The sequence below is a fragment of the Pundamilia nyererei genome, unplaced genomic scaffold (assembly GCF_000239375.1).
Source record: "Pundamilia nyererei isolate P.nyererei 1_Seehausen unplaced genomic scaffold, PunNye1.0 scaffold00104, whole genome shotgun sequence".
NCBI lineage: Eukaryota > Metazoa > Chordata > Actinopteri > Cichliformes > Cichlidae > Pundamilia > Pundamilia nyererei.
Genome location: NW_005187505.1, coordinates 15,825 through 27,041, shown reverse-complemented (window position 1 = coordinate 27,041; position 11,217 = coordinate 15,825). Strand labels below are relative to the sequence as shown.

The following is an 11,217-nucleotide window of genomic DNA, read 5'->3' as shown; positions in this document are numbered from 1 at the left end:
AAAAAAGTTTGACTTTTCCACAACATGTTTCTGCAAATGTTTCACAATAAGAGAAATGAAAGCCTGTAAAAGTTTTCTGTTTGAGGTCCTCTTTGCAAGGGATCTTTCAAATAACATTTATGCTCTTTTCATCATCTCATTTACCCTAAACTATCTTCATGTGGCTCTTTTTTAAAATTGCTCCACTGGTAGATATAAATAATACAAGTGGGAGATTCCTGCTTTGAAGTTCTTTCATTTTCACTTCAGTAACAGAGGTGGAGGTCATCAAAACCACTACAATTTGACAAATTATATTCCCAAAAAGAAAAAACACCAAAGTTTCATTTGTCTTCAACTACTTCAGTTTTTTCTCTTTACTGGCTCTCTTGCATTAAAAGAGCTACTCTGGAAACAACTGAACTTCAGCCAGATAAAGCTCCATGGAAATATTCCCTTTCTTCATCTAGAGGAAGAAAAACAAAAACCACATGTGGTGGGACATCATCCCACTGTAGTCAAAACAGTGGAAATTTTTACTTGAATGTCTGGACAACAAATACAGAAGAGAAAAGCTGCTCTGGCTCCCATCGTGTCAAAGATATATTAGAGGAGCCTCTCTCAATGTGGGATTGTCAAGTTGAAAATGGACTAAACAGGTCAGATAATTAAGTTCTAATTAGGTGGTCTTGGGGGTGCTTTGAAACCTTTGTCTGCTCACAGGTTTATTTTTAAAACTGTCAAAAAAAATCCTCGACTTTGCAGTTCAGCGAAGCTGGATGGAGCTATGTTTCCATGTGTACGAGTTTGTGTATCTACCTCTTCTTGAGGCGCTGCTACTGGACCATCGATTTGGCTCTGATTGGGGATGATGGGTCCATTGGCCTGTGCAGTCTGCTGCTGCTGCTTACCGAGTCCTTCGACTGTGACGTCCTCCAGTCCAGGAATGGAAGACAACTACACAGAGCACAATATTGCTCCATAAATATCAAGCAAATTGGCATGAAATTAAGATAATGTTGCACTGCAGCCTGCAGAGGCTTCAGAACTCACCTTGGCCTCCAAAATGCACAGGCTGGTTTCTATCTGCTGTATGCGAAGAGATATGTTTGCAAGTTTCTGGGGGAAGATGTTATACAACAGTTCAGGATTTAAGTGTTACAGACATTTTTTGTTTCATGACGAGAACAGAAGAGAAATAAAGATAAACAAACCTCTTCACACACTGTGGAAAAGCGGTTAAGGAAGCGGACAGTGTGTGCAACAAATTGATTGAGATAGGCAACAATTTTTCTCTGCTGGATCGCAGGAACCTGAAGGAAACACAGGAAAAGGAATTGCAAAAATATTTTTATTATTCTTGTGAAAAAAAATAATGAGTAGAACAAGTTTAACATACTGACAGTCATTCACAGGCAACTTCAAATGCTGAATGCAAAATATACCACTTATATTTCACAAGAGCAAAATAGCATTTTAGATTAGCTAATATTGCCCAGAACGGTTAATAAAATAAAAAGCATCCCTTCCCGAAAAACAGTTATTTATACAAAAGACAGACATTTTCACTTCATAGATTTATTTTAAACAAAACTGTTTAAAAAAAGATAAGCGTAAGTATATCTCTTTGCAAAGGTTAAATCTGTTAACCTGGAAGATCAAGTGTAGAAACAACATATATTCACTTCAGAAAAAAAAAATCCCACATTTATCAGGGAAATTGAACTACAAGCGCTTGCGACAGTCATATCTGTTAATGACTTACAAGCTATAGGCTTCTATCACCGATAAACAGCCTTTGTGTTATCTTACTTCTTAAACAAAACATATGTCAAGCAGCTCTGCTTGTGCCTGCTTTCATTTCCTCACCAGCTACTCAAATAGCTATGTTAGCTAACTAGTCAACGCCAACCTTGGTAAGGTCGACTCCAGAGCCCACGATGGGCAGCCCGTCCTCGTCCATGTTGGATGGCTGAAGATTAAAGTGCACTTTCAAATTCAGCAGCAAGAAATTTCACTGCAAAAAAGACCGAAAACAGGTTATTAAAACATTTACATATGTGAAACGGTTCACGTGACTCTGGGTTGCGTGATCACGTCCTGACGTCACCAACTGCGTAGCAGAAGTCTGCCTCGAAGTCACACTTCAAAAACCCCCGAGCCTGTATTTTTTTTAACCCTGTATTTTTTCTTGTTCCCCGCTTTACCTAAATTATATGCACTGTCAACCGCCATGTTTGTATTTTTCTGTAAATTGTTTGTGTTAAAATAAAGTTAAGAGGGGGTGGTGGATTGGGTGTTACTTCAAAGTAAAAGTTGAACTTTTGCTACATTCGGAGCTAATTGTAATTTAGCCATGAAAATATCATTGTTGTATAGAATTTGCATTTATTTAGTTATTTATTTATAGGTTTTTGACAACAAAAAATAAAGAACAGATTATAGGAGGCAAGCAAAACAATGAACTCAAACAATGAGGTCTTCATTATCAGATAATGTCCATGCTTTTTAAATTAAAAAAAATCTCAGTTAAAAGAATGCTTGGAGTTATATTGTTGCAAATTTTAATTCTTTAAATCTTGCTTTGTTAGATAGGAGATATTTTTACTTTATTACGGTCTACTGTTTTTTTTTTTGTTTTTTTTTACATGGACATGAATATCGTGGTACTGACTGCCAAGAACAAGGGTGATGTACAGAGCTGTAGTAACTACAGAGGGATAAGGCTGATGTGCCAAACCGTGACGCTATGAGAAGGAATTCTACAAGCTAGGTTAAGAAGAGAGGTGACGATCAGTAAGCAGCAGTATAGCTTCATGCTGGGGAAAGGCATGCAGATGCAATGTTTACTTGTTTACTTACTTTTTAATTTATGTAACATTTGAATTACAATTTTTTTAGGATTTGTAGGATTAGGAAAGTCTGTCCTATCTTGTCTTCCAACTAAAAACAAAACTGTAAGAAATTAATGTCAGCGAGACAAGTCGCCTGTCAGCTTTGATATTTTTATTTTGAAAAGCGGAATCGGAGTATAAGCGTTGAGGAAACGGTGCTTGCGTCCGAACAGCGCATGTTAGCTGCTAACTAAAACAAAACAACTTAACACCTAATTTTCGGCGCCACAAGAGGCACAGTGTACCCATGGAGGTTCTCGACTCTGCAGAGAAAACAAACGGTGGGTACAGTGGCAATCTGAACCAGCTGCGATATAAAGTAAGCTACGTCTATGCCGGTTACACAGTTAGCGGGGGCCGTCTATTTAAAGGAATCGTGATACGCACGATTTAAGCTTTAGCATAAAAAATAAATCAATTATTTTCAGATTTTTTTATTGTTCTGTCAAGTATTATGCTTAATTTATTGTCTAAACCATAGGTGATGATATATTTGAAGAATCGCAATTTAAAACTCCTTTTATTAAGGGCGGCCCAGCAATTATTCGGGTTCCCAAGCTTATGGCTGTTTAAATGCAGGGCAAAAAAAATACATATGTGTGCACTGCTTTACCTGATAAAATTATTACCATAGTAATATATGAGCAGCACTGAATTAAATGAATAACATATATGTATTGTTATAATGTGAGTTCTGGAGTTTAAAGCTGATTGCTGCCCTCTAAAGACCATTTGTTACATTACACCTTTATGTTTTAGATCCAAGCCTGTCTCTCTCATCCCTCCAACTCCTGGTGCCACCTCTGCAGCTTCTGTCTGCCTCCATGTGGCAGCTGGTGAAGCAGAAAGATGTGATGAACTACCAGAAGCTGCAGGAGTTCGTGTTCACAGTGACAGAGGCGATTCCTGGTCTGATCAGCCACAGGCAGAGAGCCCAGCTCATCCTCGGACTCAGAGCGAGGGTGAGGAGGTAGTCTGGCTGACATGCCATCCATGTATGTTTATTTTGCTGCGTTGATTCTGTAAAAACTCAGTTTATTGATATTTCAGTTGATACTGGAGCTTTGCAAAGGCTCGACACGCGGTTCTGTTGATTCTCAAGCAATCCAGAGCCATTTGGACAGACTCCCAGTAACCTCTGAAAACACAGATGTAAGTACGTTAAAGAGAAGCGGATAAAATAAAGTGTGCCCAGTACTTTTTTCAAGATATCACTTCAATTTGTTGCAGTATAGGGATGCAGAGGTGAAAACAACAGAGTCTACTTTTGTCGCTCTGGTTCAAAGTCTGCTGAAAGATCCAATTGAGAGGGCATATTTTTTTCAGGTAGGACATATTTTAGTATTTCATATCTTTGCTTGAAAATGCTCAGAATAAAAATAACATCTTATTATCTTACAGGAAGTGTTTCCAGTGGAATACGGTCCACAGTATGACTCAGCACTAAATATGTTATTATGGAATCTGCTCTCCAAGCTGGAAAAGCTGCTTCCAGTACCAGACCTAAAGCAGGTATTCAGTCAGATAACATAATTGTTTCAGGTGATTTTCAGCGGGTTATATTAACACCGTGCTGTGATTACAGACTGTAGCCTGGCTGGGCTCAGCTCCTTCTGTTTTGGGGGAATGCATTCAGTTGTCAACTGAAGATCTGAGCTTTATCTACCAGCACTACAAAAGTTCAGGACTACTGAAAATGGCATGTAAGTAAAATGGCCTGTATTTGTATAGCGCTTTACTTTAAGTAGAGCTGCAGCAGTTTTCACAATCAACAAAACTATGAAGCAAGATGTTGCATCATCACAGCTGGGTTAAAAAGTCAGATTTAAAGTTGCATAATTAGTTCTCACTTCTTAATATTTCAAGATTAGTGGATAAATTCATAGCAACAGGTTTGTAGTGTATAGAAATGCACTTTATCAGAACTTTCTGAGATATAATGCTTATCTTAACAGGCCCTGTGATATATTAAAGACCTATTAGTGTCATATTACCTAATGAGGTCTTTGCCCTCTCTCTGCGGGCTTACTTATGGTTCTTAGAGTTTTTAGAGGTAGAACAGGAGGTAGAGTCTTCGGCTATCAGGCCCCTCTTCTGTGGAACCAGCTCCCAGTTTGGATTCTGAAGACAGACACCCTCTCTACCTTTAAGATTAGGCCTAAAACTTTACTTTTTGATAAAACTTATAGTTAGAGCTGGATCAGGTGACTCTGAATCCTCCCTTAGGCCTTGATTTTACTCTGTTATGGACAGGAACAGCTAAAGCACCAACAGCCGAGCACTCATTCCTGTTTTACTTGTTAAAAGCCCACTTAAAGTCCACCTGGTATGCATGTATAGTTGGTGCATTTCAATATGTGACAATCACTATCTGATGACCAGATTATGTCAAATAGACCCTAGTGGACTCATTGTGATGCAATAGGCTTAGACTACTGGTTTGCTTTCCTTTACTCAACTGTGATAGCACTGACAGCACCTCCCTCAGCCTATTTCTGCGTGAGGTTTCATTCTGTTAAATACTTTTTTTGTCCTCATAGGTGGTTGCGTGATTGTCAGTTTCTTTCTAAAGTTGGAGGGTCTTTCCATCACGATATAAAGCACCTTGAGGCGACTGAATTGGCGCTATATGAATAAAATTGAATTGAATAATCTAAAGTCTAAACACCCACCAAATCTCCAGCAAACCATTTGGGGTTAGGTGATGTTTCACTCACATGCTAAACAAATAAATTTCCAGAAACTAGAAGTTGTTATTTTTCAAATGAAGTCTCCTTCATACATTTTGGCCTTGCAGTTATTCATTGATGGGATTTTCCATTTGGTTTTTCTAAACGGGGAAAATTCCACGAAGAGAGGTGAATATTAACTCAACCTTAGCTCAAAGTGGGATAGGGGTGACCTGATGGCTGTTAAGTGACAAAGCTATTTTAGTGACATTTCCTAATGTAATAAATTATATTTTTAATCTTTTTTATGCCAAAAGAAATTAAAAAACACAAGTTGTATAAACAAAACTAAATGTATTTAATCCTCTTCTTGTTTGCCATGTTTGAGTGAATTGTGTATTACAGTATGTTAACATAATTTTGACACCAAAATATAGAGGTGCTCGTGACTTCCTAATGCTTTTATCAGCAAACTTTAAATGACAATTTCTGAGAATATATCTAAGTGTCCTCTCAGGTTCAATGTTTTGAAGAGAAGGTTTGAGAGAAAAGGTTGAATTGGCTTGGAAATACAATCAAATACATCATATTACTTTGCATGTAAATGAACTCAGTCATTCCATATTCTATTGTATATATTTATGTTTTAGACCGATACCACAAAATGATAGTGTAACCAGGCTTTAACCTACTTTGATTCCCACATATTTGTAACACGTCAACTAAATGTTTAATAACAGATACAATAGATGTTGTGTTCATCGCACCTAAATACATTTGTTTGTATTATATACGTGTGTGTGTGTGTGTGTGTGTGTGTGTGTGTGTGTGTGTGTGTGTGTGTGTGTGTGTGTGTGTGTGTGTGTGTGTGTGTGTGTACTATTATTAGTATACACTTTATACTCTTACTTCCTAGTACCTGAGTCTGTTTTGATTGGTGCTATATAAATAAAATGAATTGAGAGATTTTGTTCACATATGTCTCTCTCTGCAGTAGCTGATGAGTCTCTTTTTTTTGCAGACGGTCCTTCTTCCACTGCTGGTAACTCCATCATGTCTGCATTATCAATCCCTCCCTCACAAAAGACAAACGTATCAGTTGGACTGGACGCCATCCATAACTACGCTAATGTATTGAACCCAGTCACTTTAGTGGGAACCGACCAGTACAGCGTGGTCACCGTTTACACTGAAGTGGAAGTCGGAGCAGCTGAAGTGGATGAGCAAATGATGGAGTCGGCTGCAGTTCAAGTTCAGACAGATTTCTATGAAGAGGAGATAGTGGCTGTAAGTGCTGATAGCGCTGGCGACGAAGAGGCTCCTGCTGTGAGGGCTGAAGAAACGAGTGAGACTGTGGATGTAGCGAAAGCTTTGGAGACTTTGACGAGAACCTTTGCATTAAGGGGGCAAGACGTACTTACAGAAAAGAACAACCAGTCAACCATAAATGACGATCTTGAACCAGGAAAGGGAACAGATGAAGGAAAAAGCCATGAAGGGCTTGAAATAAGTGACCAAGTGACTAAAGGGAAACGGGAAGTCATTGCAGAAGAAGTGACAGATGAGTTCCAGCTTGGAGGCATAGAGAGAAATATATGCGCAGACCTGAAAGATAATTCATTTTCTGCTCAAGAAATGGCAGAAATCCAGACCGAAATGTCGGAAGCACAGGAGTTTGACACGTCAGGAAACATGCGCAGATCCACACGTCTGCAACTAAAGACTTCGCCGAGTTGCAACGAGACGTGTAAAATAAAAAGGACAACAAGAGAAAATCCCGAAGAACCAAAAATGTACAAAAACATTATTTTCATTCCAAATATCTTTAGCAGAAATGTACACCTTATTAGAATAACAAAAAAAATTTTGATTAATTTGGTTATGTTGATCTTGGGTATAGCTATTATAATTTAAAGATGCACTTTTTAATTCATGCTCATCCATTTAAGTATGGTTAAAATATTCCTGGTCACGGTTAAAATAATATAAGAAAATAGGTCATTACTGTCATGTCTGGTTGGTAAATGTGAAGCCACACCCAGCATCCTTAAACGCTTTATCTGGATCGGTGCAAATGTTAAAAAATAAATAAATCTGCCCGTCAGCACTGCTAAACCTCACTAATTAACATGTTATAGGCTGGGCGATTCCCTGGTTTTAACGTCTTTGTGCTCACTGGAGCATATTTAGTACACAGATATGAGCAGCTTCTCATCTGCAGATCAAGTTTGCATGCAGTCATTGTGGACATGAATATCGGGGTAATTTTGAGCTTTTAATGATTTCCTTGATTTGTTCTTTTTCCAAGGTGAAATGATTGTACAGCATACATATTTAATTACTTTAAAAAGCAAGAATTTGTTGTACTTGTGCACCCAATTCTTTAAAAGCTCGAAATTACCATGATATTAATCCCTATGATGACTGCATATAAACTGCTGTATCCCAGGACAAGATGACAGACTTTGAAAGGATTTTTATGTGCTTTATGTACTTTAGCATTCTGATTAAACATTTATGGTTTCCTGTTACACTTTCTTCTACTTGTTCATATCACAAAAATGTGAAAAATCAGAGAGATTTTCCTTTAAATATTGTGACACAGTGTTTTGATTTCTCCAGGAGCACTGCTGATGGATCAGCTGCCCCTTCTGTGATAGCCATCAAAGGATCTGACAAAGGTGATGTGATGTCAAGAAGAAAACAATGTTGAACTTCTTAAATAAATCCACTCAGGTATCTGTTCCTTTATTTTAATGCAGGAGATTCACACGAGATGACGTCTATCATCTTCACCTGCTCGCAGTGTCCTTTCCATAACTCGGATGAAAACAGTCCTCCACACTTCCACATGCAGAGCGTTCGCAAAGAAGCATACAGGACTCTCTCAGGAGTTAAATTTACACCATCCCCCTCCAGCACAGATGAAATATTTACATCTATTAAACTTTTTCCCAGAGGAAACTCGGAGGAGAGAAAAGCAGAGCAGCCAGAGCAAAGCAGAGAGAGTGTTTCTCAGTTGCACGGCCGTCAGAGATCACTCACATGCGAAACATGCGGTAAGACGTTCACCCGGACATCGGATGTCAGGAGACACCAGCTCACTCACACGGGAGAGAGACCGTTTCACTGCTCGCAGTGTGACCGAACCTTCCAGCACTCGTGGGATCTGGCGAAGCACGAGAGCAAACATCACGGCGTAGCCATCTCCTTCACCTGCCAGGTATGCAGGAGCTCCTTCGCTAACCTGAGGGCGTTGACTGTCCACCATAAAAAGTCTCACTCGCAGGAGAGCCAGCTGCCTCAAATGTGCTCCATCTGCAGTCAGAGTTTCCCGACTCCGTCTGAGCTGCTGGAGCACAGGAAGTCCCACGTCACCGCTAAACGCTACATCTGCCAGCAGTGCGGCGAAGGCTTCGACACCCTACTCGCACGCTCTCAGCACAGGCAGATGCATCAGGTGAAGCGTCAGTTTAAATGTCCACATTGTGAGAAGACGTACACTCGGAGGTCTGACGTTAAGAGACATCTGTCCACCCATACTGGGGAGCGACCCTACCAGTGCAACCAGTGCAGCAAACGATTCTCGCTGCGCTTCATGCTCATCAAACACCTCCGTGTTCACACGGGTGAGCGCCCTTTCCAGTGCTCCCACTGCCCAAAGAGGTTCACCTTGGTGTCTGTGCTGGCCAGACATGAGAGGATGCACACCGGGGAGAAACCCTTCCTCTGTTCTCAGTGCGGGAAAGGCTTTTTGTCACAGGGCGAGCTCTCAAAACATCACAGGTCACACGTGGACGACAGGCCGTACTCCTGCCCTCAGTGCGGGAAGCGCTTTAAGAGCAAGAAAACGCAGCAAGAGCACATCGTCTCACACACTGGGGCCCGCCCCTACCCCTGCACTTACTGCGGGAAGGGCTTCACCAAACCCTACGCCCTCACCAGACACAACCTGATCCACACAGGAGAGCGGCCATTCCCCTGTGGACACTGTGAGAAGTCCTTCCTCACCCTCAGTGAGGCTCAGTTGCATCAGAGAATCCACACGGGGGAACGCCCGTATCCCTGCGACACATGCGAGCTGAAGTTCAAGAGCTCGTCCGAGCTGGCACGACACAAACGCAGCCATTCTGGCTTAAAGCGGGTGAAGCCGCGCTGCGAGCGGTGCATGATGACGTTCGCATCTAATGCCAAACTGAAAGAACACATGGAGACACATAGAGACGAAGGAGACACAGTGCAGTCTGTAGAGACCAAGGAATGAAACTTGTAACAGAAACTCCCAGAGGTTAAATAAGTAGGGTGGGGAAGGAGAAGGAATATTTTGTTTAGATGTTTAGATTTATATAATTGGAGAAAATATATTTTATGCAGATCAGGAGCGAAACAGGCCCTCAGCTTGTCAGCAAAATAGATTTTTTTTCTTTTAAAAAAATAAATTTTTATATTGGCAGTTTTACTCTTTTCACTTCACAACAAGGAAATCATATTCAAAATACTTTCAAACGGAAGATGAACAAAAACTGCTCCTGTAGTGGACTTTTTCACTGCATGTACTGCCTTTTTCCTTCTTTGTGTTGCCATTGTACTATTGCCCACCTGAAACCAAAGATACTACCAGCAGGTAGTAAAGAAAGGAAAAACATGATTATCTAGACTTCTTGGAGTACTGTTGTCATCAAACATTAAAATGAGCATCATGCAATAAATCATCCTTTTATGATGTATGTAATATTTCTTTTTTTGCTGAGAAAGTGTTGTATGTTGGATTGCATTCAACTTTAAGGCCAAACCAAGCAACCTCAAAGGGTTACATAGTTCAGTGTTGTGATGAGTAACAATGACAGGAAATCAGAGGTTGATATCTCGGCGGCTACTGAATGCATTATTGTGAAATGTGGTCAGACATGCACATCCTCCCCCTCAGGACTATTTATAATACCTGTACAGAAACAGGTTTTCTGTCACCGCCATTGCCTTACATCTGTAGTGATAATTCTGCTCATTAGTAAGTCTTAGCACTTTGTTGCGGTAAGTTTCTTCCATTTAGGCTTTAATAATTTGAGACGATAAAAGACCTGAACATACACAACATGCAAAATGCATGGACGGATTATGAAAGTTTAGGGCCTCTGGGCACATGTATCTTCCTCACTCATCCCACAGAGAAGCTGAAAACCACGCAGAGTTTTGGTAGTTTTGTCTCACCAAATAGACAGTTTGCTGATGTTCTACAACATTTTGTCTCATTACAGTCATGTTTTATCCTATGTTGGATCTTTGTGTATCATTTGATTGTTTTTTTTAATCTCTTTATCTTTCTGTGTCTCGGTTTTTGTTTCATATCTCATTTTGCACCACTGATCATAAATGCACCCTCTCCAACTTTTCATTGCTCTTTGAGGTCCTTTATGTTCTGTTTGTCTCTTCTTCTTTCTTTCTTTTTTTTGTTTGATTTTGTGTCTCTGATTCAGTTTTGTCCGATCACCATCTCGTTTTGTGACATACACGAGGGGCCCATTTAGGACCTGCAAGCAAGCCTTAATTTGTTTAAATGTGGAACTCTTGCGAAAACGTGCTTGGTGACATTTGGTGCTGTTGAGGTGACCTTGAAAAATGATTCTGCATGTCAGGTGATGTGTCTTCTTTATTTGTGTCGGCAGTTCACATAAAAA

At 40.1% G+C, this 11,217-nt stretch overlaps 2 protein-coding genes across 4 annotated transcripts in view; one reads left to right on the top strand and one right to left on the bottom strand.

Moving 5' to 3' along the window:
• washc3 (WASH complex subunit 3) overlaps positions 1-2,104 on the bottom strand; it is a 5,117-nt gene extending 3,013 nt beyond the window's left edge. The window contains exons 1-5 of one of the 2 annotated variants that reach the window (XM_005740777.1): positions 2,036-2,104; positions 1,892-1,951; positions 1,194-1,292; positions 1,033-1,098; positions 799-936 (exon numbers count right to left, since the gene is read on the bottom strand). In XM_005740777.1, coding sequence (XP_005740834.1) covers positions 799-936; positions 1,033-1,098; positions 1,194-1,292; positions 1,892-1,942 — 354 coding nt within the window. In that variant the 5' untranslated portion in view covers positions 1,943-1,951; positions 2,036-2,104. Of the gene's footprint in view, positions 1-798; positions 937-1,032; positions 1,099-1,193; positions 1,293-1,891 lie in introns of both variants that reach the window. The other variant, XM_013912841.1, reaches the window with a different exon arrangement.
• Positions 2,105-3,010: 906 nt separating this feature from the next.
• Positions 3,011-11,217, top strand: LOC102194652 (zinc finger protein 665). 2 transcript variants are annotated; one of them, XM_005740775.1, is made up of 9 exons: positions 3,011-3,154; positions 3,633-3,835; positions 3,924-4,025; positions 4,104-4,199; positions 4,275-4,385; positions 4,459-4,576; positions 6,564-7,335; positions 8,165-8,223; positions 8,305-11,217. In XM_005740775.1, exons 1-9 carry the CDS (start codon positions 3,121-3,123, stop codon positions 9,804-9,806), a joined length of 2,997 nt encoding a protein of 998 aa, XP_005740832.1. In that variant the 5' UTR covers positions 3,011-3,120; the 3' UTR covers positions 9,807-11,217. The 2 variants fall into 2 exon arrangements, with proteins under 2 accessions (XP_005740832.1, XP_005740833.1); XM_005740776.1 differs by lacking the exons at positions 3,011-3,154; positions 3,633-3,835 and having other exon boundaries at positions 3,984-4,025; positions 4,109-4,199.